Raw genomic sequence first — 26,010 nt, forward strand, 5'->3', positions numbered from 1 at the left:
ATATTTTCAGGTAATTGAATAGCTCCTAGACTGTGCTCAGCAGTGCCTGGTGTGAGGTGCAGATGCAGAAGCAGGGACTGAGGGGTTGTTTGGCCTGTGCTCATCTCTGTGTCTGTGGAACAGATGAGGCAGTTTGGAGTGCCAGCTTGTTTGCCTTGTTCTTGGGCTGAGAGCCTTCCTGGCCAGGATGGCTGATGAGCCTGCTTGGCATCCTTGGAAGAAAATAAAATTACATTATTTACTGTTTGCAGCCTTAATTAAATTGGTCTCTAGGGGGGAAGGCCAGGCTGGTCTGCATTTCAGGCAGCAAACTGACAGCAGGCTGCAGAAACACTGGTTACCAGCTGTGATGATGTTCAGGCTTTGAGCTTTAGGGAGAAGTAGTGTTGCTTAAAACACACAGCAAAGCATCCAAGCTGCTAATTGTCAGTGACAATGCAGCTAAAAAATAATGTTGGCTTTTGTTCTCTCTTTGGTTTTAGCATAATCTGCTGTTGGGGAGTTTGGTTTCTGCTCCACTCCTCCCCCTCACCAGATGTATATGAAAGTTAGTGATTGTGTTCTGTTCAAATACACACTTATTGTATGCAATATAACATATCAATACAACAACATTAGAATCTATTTTCAGATTTTCACACTGGTTAGAAGCTCCCTAGAGTCCTTTATCTGAAGTGAGAATCTGCTATTCCAGGAGCAACTTAAATTTTCTAGTTTTATGTGCTGTAATCAGTGGCTTCCTTAGGTGACTGTGCTAGTTTACTAATTCATTTTGTCTCTTCCTCTCTTTATTGGGTGAGTTTAAAGGTCACCACTGGAAAAAAGGACTATGTCTGCTTCTGAACTGTCAGGTCATAGAGTGCAACAGGATATAGCAAAATACATTGCCTGAGAGAAAGATTATCCTACTGAAGCTTTCTTAAGGCACCTGTGAAGTTTGTTTTGACAAGTCTGATCTCTGTGAACTGCAGTATTTACTGGTCCATCATTAAACTAGCAGTGATAACTGAAAAGCTCAGCACTTTCTGCCTTCAGTTTCTGTAAAACCAGGTGATTTTATTCAGTAGAAAGGCCCAGATGCCCTCCAAAATGGAACAGAGCAAATGTAAACCTGGGGGTTTTGGAACAAGTCAGCCATGTTTCATCTCTCACCTCTTCATGACTGTTGGTTTATGTCTCATTCAAACTGCCCTGTGGGCAATGAGCCACTGAGAAAAGACTTGCATCCTCCCTCTGTCTGGCTGAGGATAAATGGTGCTTAATGGGAGGATGTGTTGCATGAGCTGTTGACACTCTGCAAGTGAAGTATGATGATAACAGCTTCATCTTGTGATGTTGTCTTAGCTGTTTTATCTTTCTTTGCAGCTTTCTGGGTACTCAGCTTCTATTTTGTTTGCTCCAGCAGAATTAAAGACTTCAGCTTCAGTCAGTGCTGTCTCCTCTGTTGCTGTGCTGAAATGTGATGTGTAACTTACTTTTCTTCTTAAATCCCCAGACAGCACAAAGGCCAGTGGAAAAAGAGTTGTGGGGGATGTGGCATACAATTCAGCAAAGGAAAAGGCTTCCTTCATCACCCCAGTTCCTGGTGGTGTTGGGCCCATGACTGTGGCCATGTTAATGCAGGTACTGAGCAGACTGTGCTCATCTCCTCTGTGTTTGCTTTGGGGGGTGTTGCTGCTGGCCATCAGCACACTGCCAAAGCTGCTGTGCTCCCTTCTTGCTCTTGAAAAATCTACTTAGGATTTCCAGCTTCTAGTCCAGATAATGTTAACTGAAAAAGAAGATGGACTTCAAGGAAATGTTAGAACAGAGGTTTCTGGTTGGTCAGTTTTGGGAGGTTTTTTAGGGGTTTTTGAGTATGGTCACTCAAAACCATAAGAAATGGGCCTGTCTTATAATGCTCTGGCTGTAATTCTGAAATCATCCTTCGGGTGATTGGATAAAAAGGAGAGTAACAGTATAAACCAGCTCCCTCTGTTTCCATGCTTTGCTTAAAAAACCCTCCTGGCACAGAGCACCCCAAAAAATCCAGCACACTGGAAGATCAGTAGAGAGATAGATATGGTGGGATTTTTTTCTTTTTAAGAAAACAACAAGCAGAATCTCATTTTGGATTATTAGCAAATGCTTTAATAAAAGCACTTTGGTTTAAACCCAAACTGAGACAGATAGGAGGGGCAAACCTTTCTGGTCTCTTTGTTAACCAGTGCAGTTTGTTAACCAGTGCAGTGATGGTTCCTTTAATGCATTCACTTGCTTGTTTTAGAGCACTGTGGAGAGTGCACAGCGTTTTCTGGAGAAGTTCCAGCCTGGAAAATGGACCATCCAGTACAACCAGCTTACCCTAAAGACGCCTGTTCCAAGGTAATGCTGTCAAATTAAGGCACTCTAAGCTCTTCCTGAGGAAGCAGAGCTAAGCTGCAGTGGTGCTGTGATATCTCTTGAAGTGTCTTGAAGTCTTCTTGGACTTTCACAGGCTTCAGGCCAGCTAGATGATTGCTGATTCAGGAAATAGTGAAAAACTTGTATTTTGGAAAATTTTCAGTCTGGCATGCCAAGACAGTAGTATCTTCAAATAGGAGTTGCTCAAATCCCCAAGGAGCAGCTGAAAATATGCAAAATACCATATGGGATCATAACACATTGCCTACAAAAGGCATTCAGGAAAGTGGGGAGGTTGAGGAAAGGTGTTGTTTGTTTTGGGTTTGGCTTTTATTTTTAGGAAGGCAACTCTGAGAATGTGTCTGTTGTAATGTATCTGATACTTGTATCTGATTAATTAGGGGGGTTTAAAGATTGACTTCTAAAACATAGATTAGGTGTTTGTGGTTTATTCCCTCCAGAAGCAGGGAACTTGTGGAAGTCTTTGACTTACAAACTCATCTTGCTCTTTTTCTTTAAGTGATATTGAAATCTCCAAGTCCTACATGCCCAAGCCCATTGAACAAGTTGCAAAAGAAGTTGGCCTTTTTCCTGATGAGGTGGAGCTCTATGGCCAAACTAAAGCCAAGGTTCAGCTCTCAGTGCTGAAACGTCTGCAGAACCAGCCAGATGGCAAATATGTCGTTGTTACTGGGTAGGTGCCTCCTGAACTGACACATCACTTACAAGATGAAAAGAAATTTTATTAGCATGGCTTGTTGTTGAATTGTCTTTTGGTGGGGTGACTGTATGGGGTGCTCTGGGTTTTAGTAAATCACACTGTGAAAATGTAGCAGTTTGGCAAGTAGATGGATGTGGCAAACAGTGGGGACGTAGCTTAACATTTCTCTCCAGCAGATGAATTGTTTTGGTCTACAGGTCAGGGTTATGAAGGGTAGACTGGTTCCTAGCCAAACTTCCCCTGGTCTAGTAGTCTGCCTTCAGTAGGAACTAAGAAATTGTTTCAGAGCAAAGTTGTCAGCAGTTATGTGATGATTTGCCAATCTCTTTCCAGTTTTGAATTGATGAAGATTAGCTGAAGTATAAGCCAGTTCAGAATTTGAATTCTCATTAGCTGCAATCACTGTGTGACTGTTTTATCCCTGGGATTTGATTCTCACCCACTGCAAGGGTGTAATTGTGTCTTTTCTGCTTTGTTGCTGCAGAATAACTCCCACTCCCCTGGGAGAGGGGAAGAGCACCACCACTGTTGGCCTTGTCCAAGCCTTAGGAGCACACCTTCACCAGAATGTGTTTGCCTGTGTTCGGCAGCCTTCTCAGGGGCCAACTTTTGGCATAAAAGGTATGATTGTTCTGTTGCTTGCAGCTGGCCTAAATGGACAAAGATGGCATTCAGAAATACTACTCTGCAGTGTAGTTTTACATTATTTCTAGTTACAAGTGCATTTATTTAAGAAAAAATAGCTTTGGGTAAGTTCTTCAGTTTTGTCTTCAAGGTACTGTGTTGGGACTCAGCTGCTCTCTTGGAGCCATTAAGCAAATAGATGAAATAGCACTGGGCTGGAGACACCTGGATTGGTGTGGTCTGACTGTTGTCTCTCTGCAGGTGGAGCTGCAGGTGGTGGCTATTGTCAAGTTGTCCCAATGGAAGAGGTAATTCTTTATACAAAGCCTCATTGCCCTCACAGCTCACAGACCCTGAAGAGATACTGCAGTCAGATAACTTAGCAAATGTATGAGTTTATGACCTAGTGTAGCACTTGATAGAACTGGGTGCTTGATTTCAGCAAAGCTTGGGTTTTTTTAGCAAACAACCATCCTTATGTTGTTTCAAAAGTGTGCCTTCATGGTCAGGGAACTTGATAGAGCTAGGAATTCCCAGTTCCTCTCTTCCCTCCCCTTCTCTGCCTTGAATTGCTGTGTACCCTGGGAGCAAAGTACATCCTGTGCCTCATTTTCCCAGTGCTGAAATGAAGATGATAATGGCTTAATGAATTTTGGAAGAATATTGCATAGTTCTGTCAGCTTTGGTGGCCACCAGCTCTTTCCGTGAGCTATTTTGGAGTACTTGTGTTTTAGATTACTAACATGAACTGGGAAAAAGGAATTTGGGAATCAGCAATGCCAAGACCTCAGCCTGTGGGGGGCTGGCACTGGAGCATATTTCTGGTGTGACTTGGCAACAAGTAAAATTCTGTGTTTGGAGGCAGGGAATTAAAAAGCACGTGTAGCATGTGCTCTCATGCCTCTCTCAGCTCTCAGAGTAATTGCCTGTAGAATTCTGCCTTTGTCTCATGCATTGTAGATTGACACAGGACAATTTCAGGAAGAAAAGTAAAAACGATCAAAAGGGCTGTTTGTTCTAATTGATGCAGCAAGTCCATAAAAGATAAAGATGTTCAGGAGGCAGAATATTGATTTAGTCACGTGCCAAGAGCATGTGTGAAGAATAAATGTGACAGGAAAAATAACCTCCTCCTCTTTGGGAGTGTTAGTAAGACAAGCCAAAATACCCGACTGTGTGCTGCAGTGGGAAACAGCCACACTCTAGGAACCAAACTGGCTGGAATGTTTTTAAGTATGACCCACGTGATACAAATACATAGAGTTTTGTGGAGATGTTTAGTCAATGCATGTCTGGTAAAATTTAAAGTATCTGGAGTCACTAGTTAAAATAATGACCTTGATACATTTAATAATTCTGTATGCAGTTTTCATCCTATAAAAAAAAATAGCAAGTGAAAAACTTTTGAGATCATACTGCAGAACAAAGGTAATAATGGTTGCTTCTTGTTGCACGTATGCAGAATGAGACAACAATTATCATTTACTAATTAGAATTTATAATTGGTGTGTGACTAGCTGCATTCTGTTTTAGCTTTATGGGTTTTGAGACCACAGTAACGAGACTTCAGTAAAATGGTGTTGTAAGGTATTCTGTCATATCACCTTTTCTAATATCCCCTTTTCATCTTCTGCCTTTGCTGTTTGGCTAGAGATTAAGAGGATTGTTTTACCCACACCTTTGTTCACCTGCCGTAATCATTGGATCATTTAGGTTGGAAAAGACCTTTAAGCAAGTCCAACCATTCCTTCAGCACTGCCAAGCCCACCACTAAATCATGTCCCCAAGTGCCACTGCATATTTCTGAAATACCTCCAGAAATGGTGACCCTACCACTTCCCTGGGCAGCCTGTTCCTGTGCTTGACAACCCTTTCCATGAAGAAATTTTCCCTCATAGCCAATCTAAATCCTTCACCAGCTTCACAGCTACAGTGCAGCCAGATAACTCATGTAGGCAAACCCACTCAAACTATGTTTTAATGAGATAGAACTAAGAAAACTACTAGCAGTGTCACTGTGTAGTACGTGGTCTACAAGCTCTGCCTGTGATTCTATGTTTGGGTGGTTACCTTAAGCAGAGCTCTGTGCAACCACAGAGCTCCACTGCTAGTGCTGCACAAGGTTGCTCGTTCCAGTTTAGCTCAGACTCCCCTGTGGGAGCAGCAGCCACTTCAGCTAATGTATGTGTGAAACCTGCTGTGCAAATGAGGGGGTCAGTAGGAGGGTGAAGGAGGAGCAATGCAGAACACAGTGTGTTCTGAGTGGGGTCTTTTAAGTGCCAAGGACCCTGTGAGAGGTGTTCTGGTGGAGGGGAAAAGAAAAAAACAAACAACTTTTTATTTGGGAGCTTTGTTTTAGAAGTTTGTAAAATGACATGAGTGTGGGGGAGGCATTTTTATGTTTTAAAGAAATTCTTTCCTCTCTTCCACATACTGCACTGAGCAATCTCTCCCCCTCCACCCTCACCCACTTTAACATTACTATTAATACTTCTCTTTCCATCTGTCTACGGTGAGTTGGAATAAATGAAAATTGCAGCAGGATGAGGTAACTGATATGTTCCATGTCCTCTAGTTTAACCTTCACCTCACTGGTGACATCCATGCCATCACTGCAGCCAACAACCTGGTCGCTGCCGCTATTGATGCGCGCATGTTCCACGAGCTGACTCAGTCTGACCAGGTACAGTCCTTCCTTACCATGTGTCTGACCCCAGCCCACTTTGGCCAGGCTGTTTTGGATGTGCCAACAGTGCTGATTCAATGCTTGTTTTATTTTGCAAGGCTCTCTACAACCGTTTGGTGCCATCTGTCAATGGTGTCAGGAAGTTCTCAGACATTCAGATCCGAAGGCTACAGGTGAGCTCGCTGCTTTCTCCTTGGTTTCTGGTTCTGTTCCATTTACTTATTCTTTAGGTAGGCAGAGCTATGTTACAGAAACCCCTGTGTTGTCCCTTAGGTCCTTCTTCTGGCATTTGTTTTTTTGCACAAAGTGTGCAGAAGTGTGGTAACCCTTCATACAGCACAGAAAACAGATGTAGGAAGGGGAGGAATCATTGCTGTAACTCTGTCAAATACTCCATGATTAACACAATGGGAAGAAATAGAGCTTAGTGTCCTTTGTTAGTGGTGTCAGTTCAGTGTCCTTAATGCAGTTTAAGAAAGGACCAGAATCAGTCTCTACCTAACACACAGTACAGCTAGAGATTAGTGGTTCCCATGTGACAGCTGTGTCAATAATGCAGCACAAAAAAAAAAAAAAAAAAAAATTCATAAAATTCAGCAAAAAGAGAACATACAGAATTCTCTTTGTCTTACCCATAGTCAGAAAACAAAGAAAAATGAAAAAAACACCTGTTACCTACCTGGCAAATTTCTCCTCTGAAAAAAAAAAATAAAATTCCTGGTTAGATAAGTAGCCCTGTCATTGAATGGCAGTCCCTGAGCAGCCCACGGCTCCTCTGATCCTCAAAACTTAAGGGCATGTGCAATTTCAGATTGGCTTCTGCAGAAATGAGGATTAGCAGATGAATAGTTTTGCACTGGGCTTTTGAACCTTCCAGCCAGGAGGGAGGACACACTGAGCCCTGCTGAGCTCATTCAAGGTACAAGCCTGTTTTCTAGAGTGTTCAGGCTGGATCAGTTGCCCATTTGGAAGTCAGGAGCAATAGTCAGACTACTTGGGAAGGTAAAACCCTGATATATTAATTGGCTATAATGTCTTAAACCATTAGACAATGTGTGGTTTGCTTCCATTGCTGAGCAAGAAATGATGTCATACTGCTTGGTGTTCCTGATGGACTGCTGAGGAACTCTACCCTAACCACTCTTCTGATTATTAAATGTCAAGATGTGAACAGAATGCTAATACTCCAGAAAGATGGTATCTCTGTCATTGTTGTTGTTTATTTCCTTTTCTAAATGATATGCTTGAAGAGGAAAAGAACAGACTTTCTTCTTCCCTGCTGTTCTTCAGAAGAAAAATACGACTTAACTGTCTGGTTAATTAAAAAACCTTGCTCGTTCATAAATCAACTGTATCGTTTCCCTCATGCCTAAGCTTGTGCTTCTATCAGGCTTCTTGAGATAATTCTTCTCTCAATTAAGCAACTTGGCAAAGTGCCCATCCTCTCAGTGTGTTCAAGATCAGCTTTCTGGGATGCTGACAGCCTTGTGACTGAATTGTTTAATTCCTCCTTTGTGCTGCTTTAACCAGCATGCTGAAAGCAGTGGCTTTAATCCGTGTGGCTGTGTGCGATGACCCCAGGCAAACTAAGGAGAAATGGATGTAAGCATGTGAGGCTAATGATGAGGACAAGGCGTGGAAGGAAGTGCAGAGCTGTCTCTTACTCCTTCTGTAGGTGCCTTGCACAAAGCTTGGTGACACCCTGCCCTAATGAGCTCCTTTGTGTGCCTTGTCCTTTCCAGGCTGGGCAGCAGCAAGCTCTGTCCAGTATATGCTGATATGGATCATCTTATGTTGTTGTGGGGTCTGGAAGAAAGGCTCACAAAAAGGCAGCTCCTCCTTATTTCTGAATGTGCAAATGCTGATGCCAAATCCTCAATGCTGCAGTAAAAGGTTCATTCCTGTGGATATTTTTACTATACACCTCTTATTTGTCTTTTCTTCCCATAGAAACTGGGCATTAACAAAACGGATCCTATGGCTCTGACAAAGGAAGAAGTAAATGCATTTGTGAGACTGGACATTGACCCAGGCACCATAACGTGGCAAAGAGGTACTAGAGACATTAAATGAAAGAAAACATGTCAAAAGAGACATTTGTAGTTGCAGCTGAAACTGTGTTTCCTGGGAAAATGGGAAAGAGGGCAGAGCTGGTTCCTCCCTCCTTAAGTTTGGTGGGATAGTTGCCTGCAGCTGGGATCCCATTTCTGAAGGGTCTAACGCAGGGGCTTGAGTCTGCTCTGAATTCACAAACATTGATTCTGCTAATGGGTGACAGTTTGTGTTTCTGGATTTGTCAGTCACTGAGAGAGTTGAACTTGGCAACTGTAGCCAACAGCCTTTTTACCTTTCTGCTCTGTGAGTAAGGAGAGGATTCTGCTCTGGAATTAAACTCTGTTCTAATCTGCCCACTTGCTCTGTTGGGGACTGACAGCAAATGAAGACAAGATTTTTTTTAAAGGTTTTTAAGGGTAGTTGAAGGTAGAATCATTCTCTGGTCTGGCAGATGTAATACTTCACTATCAAAAGAATTGTAAAAGATGACTTTTATCCTGAGTTAGGCTCCAAGTGTATTGCTTTTTCTTCTTTCTTTTGAAATACAGTATGAAATGTATTCTCCAGAATTTGCTTCATAACCTGTAATGAGACTAAAGTAGTCTGCCTCATGGGAAATACTTCATAAAACACTTGGAATATTTCAAGCATATAGAAGGAAACAGCAAATTTAAGCCAGTGTTTCATAGTTTGTGTTTCCAAGGTAATTTGACTTAATGGAGCTATATAAAACAATTCTCAGTAAATGATAGTATCTGACCATTTTATCACTTAACTTATAAAGTGTTAATTTTATTTCTTTTTGACTGCAGTAGTTTCCTGGATTCATATTGGTTAATGATGGTGAAAAATCAATTGGAATAATATTATCGGTTCTGCTTTTCAGAGAAGCTTTGGTCTGGGCGTTAATGCACACAAAGGGATGCAGACTCCCTCTGAATGTTGTGCAGGCTCTGGTGTATCTCTGGGTATCTTAATTTCATTGCAGTTTTGTGTAAGAATCATGCTGAGAAGCACTTGCCATTCTTTAGGAGAGGATGGTTTCTCAAACTGCCATCTTCTCTTCATTGGTGACCTGGCTGGGTGTTTGTCACAGGGCAAAGATGTGAATTTATGACTTGGCAGTGTGGCATCTTACCTCTCTGCATTCCTTGCAGTACTGGATACAAATGACAGATTCCTTAGGAAAATCACTATTGGACAGTCTGCAACAGAGAAAGGCTTCTCACGGACGGTAATTGTTCCCTTTTCTCACATGTCTTAAAAAGTACTTTGAAAAAGGTGTTCCTGGAGGAAGTTTAGCTGTAGCTCCAGCTATTTTCATCTTTGACCATTATCTTGTTAAATAGAAAGCAGAAAATCTTCTCAACTGAGCAGTGAAATTTGCTACCAGGGCTGTGTTTAGTTTCAATTGTCTCTTCCCTCCTTCCTTGTTGTCTCCTGAATATTGGCTTCCCAAACTGGGATGTGTGTGGCATAACAGTGGTACAGGAGTGCCCTTTGTAAAGCTGGTCATGACAGTGGTTCATCTTCACCACTGCAGATGTTTTGGGTGGGGTTTATCCAGCCAAAACTAGACACAGAATCTGAGCTTGTCTAGATTTATTGTATAATCAATAGAGTGAAAGAGGAAATTGGGCTGTGACTCCCCTTATCCCTTAAGTAACTGTCAAATTTATAGTTCAAATGAATTGTGCTCAGAAAAGCTCTTTCTTTTGACTTGAAATGTCCTTAGGGTGCTTTGCTTCTCTAAGGTGGAAGTGTCTGCATTATGTCAGATGAATTTTGCCCTACGTTTCCTATAGAATCTGGTTTTTCTGCTGGTGGGCTTTTTGTCTTTTACTGTATTGTTTAGCAAATGATCAGATGAGTTAGTGAGCTCAGTCTTGAAAAATATAATTTGTTAGTGTTACGTGTTCTTACATGAATCACTAATGTTCGTGCCAGGAGAGACACGTAATAGCAACAGAATGAGTAGGTTTTGTTTAATTTTGCAGGAAAAAAATCCAGTTTAAATGGCCAAATTAAATGAAGTGTTCTGAGAGCAATGCTGTGGATTTCTTGTATATTCTGTGTCTGTACTTTTTTCTTTCTTTTCTTCATTACAATGGTGATGATTTGCCTTGTTTCAAGAATTGAACAGAGGCAAGAATTGCTGGGAGGGAATCTTAATGAGTTCACGTCCTTCATTCATCTCTTGCAGGCTCAGTTTGACATCACAGTGAGCAGTGAAATCATGGCAGTCCTAGCCCTGGCTGATGGGTTGGATGATATGAAAAAGCGATTTGGCAGAATGGTGGTAGCTTCCAGCAAAAAAGGACAACCAGTTACAGCTGATGACCTTGTAAGAGTCAATGCCATTAAATGCTTTTTCCTATTACTTCTGAAAGTCCTTGGATTAAAAAGCAGAGAGACAGTTGTATGAAAAAAAAAGAAATTAACGCATAGAAGAGCAAAGATAAAATCCTGGCCCCTGCAGTTAATGAAGGTTATTTTCCTTCAGTGTGGCACCTTCACACCTTATCCAGAGAGGGTGTGTGTGTGACCTGGGCAGGGACAAGGGTCCTGTAGCATGTGCTGTGTGTCAAGTTGCAGCTGGCACCATAGGAGTTACAGGGGAAGTACGTGGTGGCTTCTACGTAAAAAGCATGTTTATGAATCAGAACTCAAAATGCATCCTGCTGGCCATCCTGTTCCTTAGGCTCCCTGGAGTGAGGAAAACATTGAGCAGGAGCAAAGCGTTTGGAAATTCAATTAGAGACAATGAAATATCTTCTTCTGGGAGTCTGTGAATGCTATAAAAGCCAAAGCATTTGCAAAAAGTGTGTGTTCTCTGTAAGGCAGCCTTTGATGAGGGACACAAATGTTTAATTTCCCTTCACAAAATGCTGAATGTCATAGTGCTGGTGATGCCTGTTACCAGTGTGTAAAGCAGCCCTAAGCAGCAGTTGCAAGCTGCAGCACTGCTTTGCAGCTCTCCCTCCAATAATTGTTAGTTCTTGGCAGGTGTGTGGAGTGTGTCAAATAGCATTTTCCCAGATGGTGCTTCAGCATGGTTTCAGGGCAATGCCCTGTGTCCCAGGCAGTTCTTCCTGGCCTGTGTTTCCAGCTAGGTGGGACAGGGCATTAAGGCTTACCCAGCTCTTGCTATCTTGCTGCAGGTTTTTTGTTCCCTTATGTGCTGGGGGGATGTGGGAGTGTGGTTTATTTGTTTTACTTCCTCCCAGGATAAGGCTAAGAAACAGTAGATTGATGGCCTGACTCTGGCCTTGCAGGAAAACTGCCTGGCTGGAACAATTTATCTCTAAATCCCTATGTGAGACATTTGTTGGGAATGAGAAAGAGCATGAGCCAAAGTTCTGTAGGCAGCTTTGAGATTTTAATTCCTACACCTAGCATGCTGCCAGTTTAACTTAAGTAACTGAGTTAAACCCCTTTTCTGGAAAACAGGAGTGTTTCTTACTGCCCATCAGCCTTGTAGGCAGATGGTGCTTGACTTGGGAGTTTCTTTGACTTTTCTGTAGAGTCCAGGTGATAGAAGTCTTTCATCTGAATTTTTTTAAACTTTTAAAAAAATCTAATTATATTTAATTCTGCCTTTTCCAATTGCAGAATGGAGGATGGTATCAGACATCCAACAGTTTCTCTTGTCTGTTATGTTTGCACTTGATGGCAGCCAGTGGCTGCTGTTGTTAGGACCGTGTTACCCTCTCCTCATGCAGGTAGAAATGTGATTGCAGAGACCAGGCTGGGTCCTGCTGCTGTGATGCAACCAATGTCATGGGTGTGCTACGAGGAAATGCAAAAAAAAATCTGGGAAGGAATCAAAAACTGACTTCAGGTTTTAGGGATGGGATGTATGGAAGTGTGCTGAGCGACACGGGTCTGAAATGTCACCATGGAAATCTTGCTCTGCAGTTTTCATTATTGTGGAGATGAGTGAAGTTTAAAGCTTTTCCATTAAATGTTAAATAGGCTTTCATGTGGCAAGATTGAAACTAATGAAACAAAGCAGTGAACGTCTTAGAAAGAAATAGTCTTTCATGTCTGTGAGTGCTGCAATTCAGTTGAAATTGAAAGGGAAGAAAAAGAGATTATGGGTCAAGGTTTTCATAACTGCTGTGAACATTTGGCTCAGGACTCATGACAGCAATTTTAGTTACTTTTTCAAGTGCTGGATAACAGCTGGTTTGGTTTCCACTGGACTGTCAGTCACAAAAATGGCCAAACCCACATCTTCTCTTCCCAAAGCATATAGGGATGAAATCATAAGCTTTTGTTGCTCAGGAAGCAGAATTCAGCAGGGTACATGGCTGCACCTGGGAGGAAATGTGGGCTCCAGTGTTTGCTTTCATGTCAGTCTGGTTGTTCTCATCAGCACAGAGGTTCACTTTAAAAGTTATTTCTGCACAAGAGGCTTGAGCAGGATGTAGCAGGTTGTTAGGACATTTTAAGGGCCAGTATGTAGACAAAGGTGCTGAAAAGAAGGAGGAAAAATCTGGGATAAAAAGACCTACAAAACCTAAGAACATTGCTTTCTGCTGCTGCATGGGCTGCAGTAAACCATACTTACTGAGAGGTTACTGCCTTGCTGCTCTTAGCTGCTAACCCTGCCATAGCATTGAAACGTGAATTAATTGTTCTTTATGCCTTTGCTACAAAGTGATGGTCCAGCAAGGTCACAACCAAGAGGCTGCTCCCACCAGAAATCACAGCTCCTCCTACAGGACTGTAAAGGTCATTTTTCTGCTTTGCCCTCACTAGAGTTAGTTGTATGTTGAACAACTTCTGGTACCAAAAGCCCTCGAGGACAAAATCAGAGCCTTTACGCTGCATAGGAACCATCTCAAGGTCTTGGTACATCTGGAAACTGATTGTCCTTTTTTCTTTTAGGGAGTAACTGGAGCTCTGGCTGTCTTGATGAAAGATACTGTTAAACCAAACCTCATGCAGACACTAGAGGTGAGCACAGGTTATTTGGTTCTTGGCTCTGAGAAGGCACTTAGAGCAACTGATTTAGTTAATTCATCACAGTCAGTATGGCTCTGCTCAGCTCAGAGTTGGGGGTTTACTGTGGTTTTGTGTTCAGGCTAGGGGAGAGGGCTGGGTTCCTCCTAGGTCTGCCACTGGCATGTGGGATGACCCTGAGCAAATGCACTAAAATTTGCTGTGTCTTTGGTCTGTTGTCTTTAATGTCAAGAAGTGTTTTGGGAATTTAAATGGTGTGGATGAAGGAGAATGACAAAGAGTTGCTGGGTTTAGCCATCCTTTTCCTAAGCCGATTAATACCTCCACTTGTGGAGATTATTATAATCCTGTTTGCCCTGTAGTCCATATTGCTGATAACAAATGTCTGATCAGAAGGCTTTAAGATCTGTCTTCTAAAAGTGGTTTTCTTTGCTTTCAAATACCACAGTACTTAGCTCCTGACATGCTGCATATTTGCCAAATTGCACTTTCTGATTTCCTCTTTCTCTCTCTCCTGCATCCCCCTTGTTCTAGGGAACACCAGTGTTTGTTCATGCTGGACCTTTTGCCAATATTGCACATGGGAATTCCTCTGTGTTGGCAGACAAAATAGCATTGAAGCTTGTGGGTAAAGATGGTTTTGTTGGTAAGTGTGTGGAGTGTGGGGTATTTTTGTTTGCTTTTTGTTTTGGAGGGATCTGTCTTTTTTATCATGACTGTCTTTGGGCTTTTTTAATTTTATTTTTTTTCTTGGAAGAAGTTTCTGATTTATATTATCAGGATATGATTTCTGCACCCAGAAATCTTTCACAAACTTCTTTTTTTATTTCCTACTCTAGTTACAGAAGCAGGATTTGGTGCAGACATAGGCATGGAGAAATTCTTCAACATTAAGTGCCGCTATTCTGGTCTCCGGCCTCATGTGGTGGTGTTGGTTGCTACTGTCCGAGCTCTGAAAATGCATGGGGGAGGACCTGCAGTAAGTACTGGGGAAGGTTCTCAGTGGGTCTGAGGGGCTGTTCCTGTTGTTCTGTTCCAGTCACTTAAAGCCTTGTAGCATTTGAGCAGCTTGAAGTTGTCTTGAAATTCAGAGTTGTAAAAGGAACTGATATTTCCCTGTTTGTCAACAGCTTCATTGTAGTATGTTCCAGGTTCATACCTGCTTGTTTTATTGCCCTAGTGAAGTGCCTGCATGCTGGGCCACTTGTAACAGTTCCAGAGTGAATCATGTATTTTATCATGCAGTCTTTTTTCCTTCCTTTTATTTTTTTTCTTAGAAATAAAAAGGATCAGCATGGAATAGAATGTTGTATCTTGCTACTGTTTAATAAGAATCAAGCGGGGATTGCTGTCATGGATAAAAGTTTTATGGGACTCCATTTCTTTCCCTTTTTCCACAGGTCACTGCTGGGGTACCTTTGCCAAAGGAATACACAGAAGAGGTAATCTTTAAGCTGTTGTGACAGTGGACCAGCTAACTGTGGTCATGACATGATGGTGTCATGCAGTGCATGCCTGGATTACTACTGTGTCACTTATTTAGCTGCCACAGAAAGGCTTCTTCATGCAAGCTGTAATGTTCCTTTTTTTTTTAAATTATGTTACTTTGGCTCTGCTCTTTCAAACATTTATTGTCCTTGACCTAGCCAGTGTTCAGAGCCTTTATTTCTCCTTAACTCACACAGTTGTCTGTATGCTTGTTTTTCATAGTAGTGTCTATTCTGTTTCCCCAACCCTCTCAATGCAGAGTAATTGCTTAGCTGAAATATTGTCTCTGAAAATATCCAGAGTGCCTCTCTAATTACTCTCTTCTTAGCAGCAGATTTTGTTTTTATCCCCCCCTCATTTGCAAGCAAGGAAAGTCTCACCTTCCATCCTTATGCCTTGAATGGTTGTGTACCCTTTGGATAATTGATCAGGCTCTTTATATTGCTGCAGCTCTTTCACTCATGGAGCTTCTGTATATGTTATCTTTGCATAGGAAGGGATGAAATGTCTGAATTTCCAGGAATAGTCTCTGATGCTGCAAAATGTAAATATATGTAAACTAAAAGCTGTTGCCACAGACTTCAAATGGATTTCATGAAATTCACTGCTGGTGATATTTAATATATAAAGAGAAATGTGTCAGAGAGGAAACTGAGGCTTTACTATGGGGAGTTAATAGGAACAGGTATTAACTTTTTAAGCATAACAAAAGGTTATAAAAAATGGATTCTCTTACCTTGACTTGGGAGCTGAAACCAGTGATCATTAGAAGTAGTTACTCATTTTCCTGTCTCCTGTCCAAGAGTTTGCAGTGGTCTGGACTGTTCCAAAAGCAGCACTGGGGATTTGCCTTTGTGGTTTCATTCCCATTTTGACATTTTTACCGTTAGCTTCTGGTTTAGTGGGTTTGGAAAAAAAGTTTCCCTGCCCTTGATAAAATATGCTCCCTGCTTGCTGCCTTCTCTGCAGAATCTTCAGCTGGTGGCAAAAGGCTGCAGCAACCTCAACAAGCAGATCCAGAACGCGCGGATGTTTGGTGTCCCGGTGGTCGTGGCTGTCAATGCTTTCAAGTGAGTGAGCTGGCATGGGGAGGTGCAGGGTGTAACACTGTGCCACTTCATATACTGTGTTTAACACAAACTCTTGTTCTCAGTCCTGTTGATGTGTTGTTAGCAGCATTTCCATAGAGTCATAAAACCATAGGATGGCCTGGGTTGGAAAGAACCTTAAAGATCATCCAGTTCCACTCCCTTGCCATGAGTAGGGATACCTTTCACAAGAGAAGGCTGCTCAGAGCCCCGTCCAGCCTGGCCTTTAACACTTTCAGGAGCAATTTCAACACTTGGGCAAGCTGCTCCAGTGCCTCAGCACCCTCACAGTAAAGAATTTTTTCCTAGTATCCAATCTAAACCTACTCTGTCAGTTTGAAACCATTCCCCCTTGTTCCTGTCACTACGTGCTCTTGTAAGAAGTTTTTCTCCAGCTCTCTTGTAAGCTCCCTTCAGATACTAGAAGGTCACAGTTTTGCATTGTTGGAAAATGAATGAATTGGGCTCTGCATGTTGTACTGCACAGCAGACAACCACTGTGTGGTCTTTTTATTCAGCAGAAGTACTTTGAGCTGTGGTGTTAAAGCTGAAGCCAGCCAAGGAGGAGGCTGTGGTTGATAACCCCTGAGCAGCTTTCTGCTGCTAGCTGTGATTTCTTGGGACACATTTTGCATCTTGTCAAGAACAAACATTAATTTACTGTGTGTGCATCCTGGTACAAACATGCAAACTTTCTCCTTGCAGGACAGATACAAAGGCTGAGCTGGCCCTGGTAGTACAGCATGCAAAGGAGGCAGGAGCATTCGATGCTGTGGAGTGCACTCACTGGGCAGAGGGAGGGAAAGGAGCCCTGGCCCTGGCCCGAGCTGTTCAGAGAGCATCCCAGGCACCCAACAACTTCAGGTTCCTCTATAATGTGGAGGTAGGAACTTGCACTATTACAGAGATGCTTTGTTTGTATCAGTTGGTTTCACTAGCTTAAGTTGTTTAGGGCTAAAAGGCTGCCTGAGAAATTGAGAAGAAATGTGATGTTAGAATTGAAACATTGATTCCACGAGTCTCACAGACCTAGTTAGTCAGTTCTTACTGTTTTGGCTACCCATTGAAATACTGAAACATGTTTTGAAAGCTCTCAAATTACTTTGTATTTTGTTCTACAGCAAATGGAATTCAGCCTTATGTCTGTAGAAGTGCACTTGATGACACATGTGGGGACCTGAAACTGCTGTGATGCTGCAGGGCTTTGTGCCTTGGCCATGCTGACTTGCCTGTTTTTTTTTGTTTTTCTAGCTACCTATTGTAGACAAGATCAGGCTTATTGCCCAGCAGGTCTATGGGGCAAGAGACATTGAGCTACTTCCAGAAGCACAGGAGAAAGTTGCCCTGTACACCAAGCAGGTGAGTTTTCCACACCACCTGGTAGCAGTGGTGCTTTTGATTCAAAATCATCATACTGAACAGGGGTATTCAAGCTGTGTTGCAAGGGAATCCTCACTCAAATCGTGTCCTTATCCAGGACTCATTAAATGCTGCTATGGCAGACAAAGAAAAGGATGTGGGAAAGGAGAAACTGACTTTGTCTTCTAGTGAAGAAGACAGAACTCACTGATGTGGCCCAGTACCACCCATCTGTGATAGTTTTGGGGAGAAGGGCTAGGAGGATTTAGAAATCTTTCCTTACTATACTCTTCAATCTTTCAGCATTTAGAGAATTAGGGAATTACAACTAATTACACTGGTTTTAAATAGTTTCTGATTATTTTTCTGTCTTGTTCCATTGAGATCAAGCTCCACTAATCAGTTTTTGAGTCCATGTGGATTTTTCTCAGTCACAATTACTTTGGGGAAAGAGTTCTGTGGGTTATACAAGACTTGATGTGGAAAGTTTTTTAAGTTTTGAACCTGCCATCTGGTTGTTGAATTCAATGTTTTCAGGTTGCTGTGTTGCTTTTGCTCTTCTTAAATGTGAAATTGTTGTCAATTTACCTGCTTCTGCATTATTGAAGGTCTTTGAAGAGAAAAGCAATGTGAGGACTGGCAATTCATTGGCTTCAGGGTGCTGTAACCAATTTTCCTTTTGCAGTCCATTTACTACTGGCATATAGAGCTTTTCACTTTTGTGCTTCTTATATATTCCTTCAAAATCCCAAAGGCATGCAATTGCCACTTCCTCACAGCCTGCAATTGTATTGATCAAACACTTCTAATTAACTGACTTCATCTGAACAAAACTTTAACTCTGAGCTGTTCAACATTTTGGGAAGAGAGTAGGCTGAAGAGAGTTGGCTGTCAAGGTTGTATATCAGACACTTCCATACCATTAATTTTTTCCTCAGCTGGATGTGCCAAGGGACATGGTGGTTCTTTCTTTAGTACTTAATGGGGAGTGGGGAGAGAATTTGAGAGAGAAGCAGTGGGGATGTAGAATGATCAGTGGATCTGACAGGCTGAGGATGAAGCACTTGTTGGGGAATAAAATGCCTGATGTCTGCAGAGAGTGGCACAATAGAGCAATTAGATTTTTGTACTGGAAAAATTACTGGTTTTTCCACTTATGTCATTCATTTTCTTTCTCTTTTTCCAGGGATTTGGAAACCTGCCAATCTGCATGGCTAAAACTCATTTGTCATTGTCTCATGACCCTGAACAAAAAGGAGCACCTACAGGTTTTGTTCTGCCAATCCGAGACATTCGGGCCAGCGTTGGGGCTGGGTTCCTGTATCCCCTGGTGGGAACGGTATGTGGTAGCTGTGGGGTGAGGAAAAACCTTCTTGTGCATTCCAGGAGTCACTTACTGTTCAGTGTCTTAAATTAGGAGAGTCCTTGTCATTTACAGCTGGTGTTTTAGCAGTCCAGTCTATCAGATGCCTTAATAGGGGTTTTTCTCAGAGGGAAGAGGGAGGCTGAAATAGACCATTTCACATTTGAATAATTAGCAAGCCCCTGCTGTATTCCTCAGGTCCCACATCTCTTTTCCTTAATTTTGAGGAAAGGGTGAGCTCTGTAGTTTGTGAATTGTAGGAACAGCAGGCTGGTAGAGGGAGAAATCCTTGGCCCACCTGGTTGCTGTTGAGACTTTGCATTCCTGGTGAAGCATTTTGCAGGTGACCTCTGTGTACAGCTGTGGATCAGGGCAGAGCAAGGCAACCCCTCCTAAGCTTACAGAGCAGATGTCTCTGGATGAGACCCCTGCAAAGCAAAGCTGAGCTGTGCTATCAATCATTTATCAGGCTCCCCTCCTTTTTGGTTCTCATGGTTTTGCTGGCCATCTGTTTGCTGTTCAGCCTGCAACAATTCCAACAACTTATTTCACTGTGCCCTTCAGTTTTTAGTTTCTGTTCTTTGATATGATTGGCATATTGTCAGCTGAGAGGGGAGAGAGTAGCAACAATGGAAACAGGATCCTGGAGCAGCTTTGTTGTGGATTGCCTGGCAGAAAGAGAAGCTATCTGCAAAATGAACCCACCTTCAGCTTTGCATCTGTAGAAGCAACACTAGGATGAAAGGATCCACTGGAAATCTTACCTGGGGAATCTCTTCTGGGCAAATGTTGAGCAACTAGTTAGATTACCTTAGGGCATGAGGCAGTTGGAGCAAGCAGCTCTTCTTCATGTTTACTAGCCCTGAACCTTTTTCTGAGGTCTTCATGGCAACATGTTTGTTATACATAAAGTTTCAGAAACATTAGGGGTGCATGACTCAGTTGATGAAGTTTGCTGATTTAAGAGTTGGATCCTCTCTTCCTTCAAATGCTAGCTAGAGCCAAATATTTGCTGCCTTTTTATTTTAATTCTTAAAAAAAAAAAAAGGTAGTTAAGGTTTCCAGATTATCCAGCATAAATAAGGTAATCACATCCCTGATTAAAGTCTGGCTCATTCATGTTCTAAAGACTAATGTGAGTTTTGGGATAGAATGAAAGATAGCATGTCTGTTCCTGTTATAAATGGCATTTTTTGCAAGCCAAGATTTAGTCCAAACAATGATTTATTTTATTATTTATTCCATAAGCATTGGAGAAGGAAAGGGTACACTGCATTAATGAGTAAACAAGAGGGAGATGTTTTCAGACATTAAAACTAACATTTTGGCTCTTTTTCTGATGTCTTCAGTTTCTATGGAGTTGGACTTTTTCCTTTCTGCTCCTGTACCCATTTCCTGATGTTTTCTTGGCTATGTAGCAAACCATGGTGTTAATTCTGCCAGAGTTAACAAGAAGTCTTCTGGCTGGGACGTGATCACTCTTCTGTGGTGTCTAAAGCCCAGGGAATGGATGTCCTTTGGAGAAACAATCTGGGGCATTTTGAATCAGATCACTATTTTAAACCCATTCAGCCGGGGATGGGTTAGCCTCAGAATAAATTTTAAGCAGCAGCCATTGAACTGTGAGCTGAAAATGCAACAAATATGTAGCTCTATGCAGAAGCTTTTAGGATAAATGTGAGGTGAAATTAATCACTGGTGTGTGCCTATTCTTTTTATCTGAAGTTAATCACAAAGGCACATCATGCTTTATTTTTTTCTCAGCTTCTGAGGTTTGGAATTTTCCTTTCTGGCTTAAAGTTGAAACTGTTGTACCTCCATGAAATTCTGTGAAATTTTTAAGGAAATATAATTTCAAAGGTTATCTAGATTTAAATGAAATAAATCATTGGACTCAGATCGATTTGGTTTCCTTTCTGGTGCTGCTGCTGAATTGGAAACAATTCTGTTATTCAGCTCTGGTTTTTTAGATCCTAAATGGCATTTATTTTGAAAGATCCACAAGAGCAACAAATATATGTTTGGTGGTATTGGTTTTATTTGAAATCTTGCAAGGGGTTTGATTATACCCAGGTGGTCTAAGTTTTTCTTGTAAGTAAATAGTGTGAATTGCCCTGTGTTCTTTTTGAGCACATGTGGTATTAAAGGGGAGGAGGATAAATGAGAAAAAGTTCATTCCTTCAGCTCTGAAAATAACTGCATGAAGCATTGTAGACACTTGTACAGAAAATTAGTAGCCTGGATGGAAATTATTCTGCACTGCATGGAAATTTGGGGTTTAAGCAGACTGCCTTAAAGTAATAGATAACAGAGTAGCCACTGTGGGCTGCCCTCTGGATAGGAAAGGAGGAAAAATTGACTGTTCATTTCAAAATAGAAAGTGCAAGAAATGGCAAAGTCAGGCACATTTTCAGCACCTCCTACTCTATTGAATGGCACCCTCTGAGCTCCTGCTGTGGCCCTCTGAATCTGGAGGTGGAGATCTGCAAAGCTCCATGATTCTCCAGTGGTACATAAATAAATAGGAAGTTTCTTGCTCTTCATGGCCAGAGACTGGGAGCTGAGAACAGGAAAACCCCTCTGGGCACTTTGAACCTCTTAATACTTCTGTGAGATGTTCTTGAGAGCAAAATATTTATACAGCTGAGCACAAAGACTAGGAATGGGGGTCCTCTCTGTGACCCTCCTCTTCTCTGTCTGGGAAGGCAGTGGCTCTCATAAAAAGCTAATGCAGCCCCAGAATTCATCACAAAGAGGGGACTTTAGTGATTTTTACCTTTGCATAACCCATGAAAGACTTGCAGTGGTACAGTACATGTGGGACTGGTGTTTTAGCACTTGTAAATGGCTGAGGAAAATGGGCTGGGACTCCAAAAGCTCCCTGACCAGTTTTGAGAGCTGCAGGAAAGACCTCACCAACAGAGCTTTGCCTTCTTGCTGCTTAGCTTATTATCAAAAGGAAGATGGGGAGGTAATTTGATTAGCGTGCAAAATACTTGTTCAGGGAGAAAATACCAGGTTGCCAAAGAGATGTTTAATCTAATGGAGACAGGCATAACAATACTGACTGTGAGAGCTGAGGCAGGGTGATGCAGATAGAAAATGAGACCTTTCAAGTTCTCCCTTTTTATAAAAGCACTTAATGACCACTGGCACCAGCTACCAAACATGGTCACAGACCTTTGTAGAGTCCATGTTCAGCCTGTGTGTGCTGCTGGGCTAAATGCTGCCTTAGGGGAGGGGAAATGCTGTCAGCTGCAAGGATAAATCAGGCCAGGTGTAGTTCCTGCCAGCCTTGTTGTGCATCCCTGAAACTGGGTACTCAGCTGTGGGACAAGTGCAGAGGACTGGCCTGAGGCAGAAGTGCTGGCAGCTGCTTTGTGAGCTTCAGTTCTGCCTCTGAACAGCCCTTCTGAGTGTGCTCCAGTAATTATTCCTAATTATTTAACATGTCTAGTTCTAGATTCTCAAGGAATTGTAATCAACTGAGACTTTACAGCTGGCAAAGTTGTATTAAAATTTGTATCTTCACTTTAGTACTCAGAAAACTTCAGAAGTAATTGTCTCATCACAGCAAAGTCCATAAGCACTCCTCCAACAGTGAACTGGTCAGCTGCATAGCCAAGTACTTTGCCAAATCTTGGGCTCAGTTACTTGCAGCTGCAGAAACCAAATTTAATCTTCATAAAAAGCAAAAACTTCATATCTGTCTACTGAGCCAGGAGTTTCTGGTTCTCATGGGGTGCTTCAAAACAGTCCATGACCATCATTCTCTGGTCTGTTGGTGTTCAGGGAGCTATTGCCATCCAAGTCTTCAGTGTTGGATCTTGTGCCCAAAAATGCTGCCACTGCCACTTTAACATTCTATCTCTTGTTGTCCAGATGAGCACTATGCCAGGACTTCCTACAAGACCCTGCTTCTATGATATAGACCTGGACCCAGTGTCAGGAGAAGTAAATGGGCTCTTCTGAAAGGAATGATTAAGGTTAGTGCCTTCTTGAAAGCCTTCAATATTTGGGCTTTATTTTTGCAAAGATCTTGAGATAATGGAGTTAAGCCAATCCCATATTATGCCATATGTTTCCAAATGACATTTTATTATAATTCAGCCTGAAAGTTGCCTGCAGTACTATATAATAGTAATTAAATTTTATTTTTGTTTTTAGCTCCCAGAAGAACACCTGATGAGTCATGTAAATGGAACTGTGCTCTGATCTTTTTTTAAAGTCAGAATAAGACATCAGTGAGAATATAGTGCAAGAAGTGACTGGAAGAAGTACTGAAGAATCAACCAGTAACTTTTAATCTGTAATAATTTTTAAACTGCTGCCTTCCAAGCTAGTTGACACTGACCATAAAGCAAACTTCCTCTGCAGACCTCCCTCTTCATGATTGTAGCTGAAGCAGAATACAGAAGCTTGGCTTTAATGACCTCTTTTGATTCAGAGACATGATTTTAATAATTAAAAATCCTAAAGCTGGAGCTGTTTGAAACAATCTTGGGACTTTAATTGTCTTAACCATCAGGGTTTTGCAGCATGTATTATCTTTAGAAGTCTTGCTGGCTGCAGTTTCCCCTTTGTGGAATCCTCTGTTCCCCTTCTCGTACCACGGGAGAGCTGCTGTGCCCTGGCACTGCTCCAGTGTCATTTCAAAGGAGCAGGGAGGATCCCCTTTGCTTCCCAGAGCTCTCCACAAGTGCTTCCCCTGCCTTCTGCTGGGAGTTTCTCCTGCAGGCACCTGAACCACATCAGATGGCCCAAGCCCAGCTGTGACTGCTGTGTTCCTCTGTCCATGGAATGAAAGCTCTGCAGAGCAGATCTGGAGGGAATGGCCCATATCTGTGGCTTCTACCAAATGTGTCCTTTGAACCATTTCCTGCTCAACCATAAGTGCAGTTACACCATTGACAGGCCTTGTTTCACCTGGTACCTTATTGATCAATAGAGACAACGTGAATAGTGATCAAGTGATTTGTAGTAGGTTTTGTCAGCAGGCCAAAAATCATTTTGTAACATGAAGATAGCATTGGTGCCAATTTTTTAACTAATACAAATAAACTGGCAAATACTTCAAGTGCTTTTTGGGTTTTAATGTATGCACTGAGATTACTGAATTAGGATTTATTTCTGTGATTAACTACACACAACAGCAATGATTGTATTGACAAGTAGGAGTGATTATTGCAGTAATAAGTAGCCTGCAATGCACCAGGGTGTGTGTGTTTTAATCTGGTTTCCTTCCCTAGATGATGTATGTTGTCTGTAGGAAATAAACTACCTGAATTATTCTGTGAATGTGAGATACTTGCATCTGACTGCAGAATATCTGAATTAACAGTCATGAGGCCCATCTGCTTGTATCAGAACTGAATCTAAAAACATTCCAAATTTGGTGAGAACTGGGAGGATCAGGATGTAGGTGTGCACCAACGTAGGAGAGCATTTGTAGTACACAGATCCTGTGTGTGAATATATATGGATATGGATATGGAGAGAAAGATCCCTATCTCCTAAGTTATTCAGGAGGGGAGAATAATTACATAAAAGTTACCTGGATGTGACACAAGCAGACAGAACACTTAAAATGGTTATGAGAGCATTTGAGATGCATTCACAGCCTCCTAAAATGTTCCTTTTGAGTTTATCCAGCCAAGGATTTCCTGGCAGCCGGGAGAGCAGGCTCAGTGCCCTTGCAGGGGGTCAGGAGGGGCTCCCCCACTGCAGCCCAGCCCCCCAGCCTGGCTGAGGGTACCTGCAGCTCCTGGGCCCAGCCTTCCCTGGAGCAGGGTGCCAGAGCGGATGCTGCCAAGTCTGCTGTCAGTTCCTACATTTAATCTTCCCTGCTACACTGCTTTCCTGCAAGTGCTCTGTGTTCCACCTTCATTTTATGCTTATGAAAGATGGGATAAGTGCAAATTTATGCTAAGATTAGCCTCCTTTTAGTTTAGCATGAGATCATAGCCATGTGCTTGAGAGAGATGGTTCAAGAGGTTGCTAGTCCCCCTCCTGCAGTGAGGCACAGCGCCGGATCAGGCACGAGCCTTTTGAAGGGTTTGCTGCACAACAACAAAGCACAAGGACCAAAAAAACAGCCCCAAGCATCTCCAGAGATCAATGGGGAATGTTTTCTAACCTGCACTTCCAACCTCTCTTTTCTCTTGCAGGATGGATACATAAATAGGTTATTTTTTTAATACTCTCCTTTGCAGCTAAGGGTGCCAGCTAGGTCTTGTCCTATCAAATAGGACACAGGGGACACCTAATTTCTCCTAGCTAAGTACTCAGTGGTTCTCTTCTCCTCTTGTTGCTTAGAGAAAAAACTAATTATGTACAAATTTCTTCTCTGTGGGCTATTTGTGGGCCTGGTCCTTAGCTGGTGTTATGGCCATCCATCCCCGTGCTGTGCTGTTGTGAGAGCACTGCATCACATCCTGTAAGAAATAACACAGATTTATAGTTTTAGGTAGTACTGGGGACAAGAAGGGGGAGAAGGTGTTGCTTGGTTGGCTCGTTGTGTGTCACCAGCATCACAGAAGGAAAACAGGATCCATCTGGGCCAGGATCTCCTGTCCAGCTTACCCAACTTCTGACCTGATGCTTTGTTTGGCTTTTATTTCCCTTTCACCACAGCCATTGGTGCTGCCATCTGCCCCTGGAGAGTCAGCAATAATTGGATTCCATGCAAAGTGCTCCCGAGGGGATTCGTGGCAGCTTGCCTCCATCACACTACCACATTCCCCAGCCTCACATTACCATCCTCATTGTCTGCTTCCCTCCCTCCTGCCTCCAACTGCAACGAGGGAAAAGCTCCTTGCATTGAAGGGCCTCACTTGGCTTTAATAAAGCAGTGGATCATAATTAGAACCCACCACCCACCTCAGGAGAGAAGCTGTTTCCAAATGAAGTTTATTATCCTGAGTGAATGCGAGCAAACACATCTCAGAGGGGAGCTTTTAAAAAGGCAATGCCTTGTGATGCTCAATGCACTTTTTCAGCCCTCCTGGCTGGCGTTTCAGCCCAACTAATCCATTTTGTACCTTTTTTCCCATGAAGAAGCTGAGGAGGGGGGTGGCCGTGTGTGTTTTTCTAAGCCTGGCCTACACTGGAAGCCACTTGCAAGTTCAGAGTGCTGCTTTGCTCGGTTTCTCGTGTGCAAACACGCTGTGAAGCAGTTAATGTCTGTAAAGCCTTTGTGGGCGTCAGCTCCCCGTGGAGATGAATGGGGACGTTCGGGCATCTCAACTGCAGTTTCCTGTAGTTCATCAGCTGCACT

At 42.4% G+C, this 26,010-nt stretch overlaps 1 protein-coding gene across 2 annotated transcripts in view; it reads left to right on the top strand.

Moving 5' to 3' along the window:
- MTHFD1 (methylenetetrahydrofolate dehydrogenase, cyclohydrolase and formyltetrahydrofolate synthetase 1) overlaps positions 1 to 24,032 on the top strand; it is a 40,411-nt gene extending 16,379 nt beyond the window's left edge. The window contains exons 9-28 of one of the 2 annotated variants that reach the window (XM_071426261.1): positions 1,496 to 1,623; positions 2,267 to 2,364; positions 2,903 to 3,076; positions 3,588 to 3,724; positions 3,989 to 4,035; positions 6,303 to 6,410; positions 6,512 to 6,586; positions 8,364 to 8,466; positions 9,626 to 9,702; positions 10,672 to 10,812; positions 13,362 to 13,430; positions 13,971 to 14,082; positions 14,276 to 14,415; positions 14,837 to 14,878; positions 15,894 to 15,994; positions 16,718 to 16,895; positions 17,264 to 17,371; positions 18,558 to 18,710; positions 22,617 to 22,720; positions 22,902 to 24,032. In XM_071426261.1, the coding sequence (XP_071282362.1) occupies positions 1,496 to 1,623; positions 2,267 to 2,364; positions 2,903 to 3,076; positions 3,588 to 3,724; positions 3,989 to 4,035; positions 6,303 to 6,410; positions 6,512 to 6,586; positions 8,364 to 8,466; positions 9,626 to 9,702; positions 10,672 to 10,812; positions 13,362 to 13,430; positions 13,971 to 14,082; positions 14,276 to 14,415; positions 14,837 to 14,878; positions 15,894 to 15,994; positions 16,718 to 16,895; positions 17,264 to 17,371; positions 18,558 to 18,710; positions 22,617 to 22,706 (2,081 nt within the window). In that variant the 3' untranslated portion in view covers positions 22,707 to 22,720; positions 22,902 to 24,032. Of the gene's footprint in view, positions 1 to 1,495; positions 1,624 to 2,266; positions 2,365 to 2,902; positions 3,077 to 3,587; positions 3,725 to 3,988; positions 4,036 to 6,302; positions 6,411 to 6,511; positions 6,587 to 8,363; positions 8,467 to 9,625; positions 9,703 to 10,671; positions 10,813 to 13,361; positions 13,431 to 13,970; positions 14,083 to 14,275; positions 14,416 to 14,836; positions 14,879 to 15,893; positions 15,995 to 16,717; positions 16,896 to 17,263; positions 17,372 to 18,557; positions 18,711 to 22,616; positions 22,721 to 22,901 lie in introns of those variants that run through there. The other variant, XM_071426262.1, reaches the window with a different exon arrangement.
- Positions 24,033 to 26,010: the final 1,978 nt, after the last annotated feature.

This window comes from Agelaius tricolor, unplaced genomic scaffold (assembly GCF_023055355.1).
Source record: "Agelaius tricolor isolate 1412-34295 unplaced genomic scaffold, bAgeTri1.0.p SCAF_5, whole genome shotgun sequence".
Classification (NCBI taxonomy): domain Eukaryota; kingdom Metazoa; phylum Chordata; class Aves; order Passeriformes; family Icteridae; genus Agelaius; species Agelaius tricolor.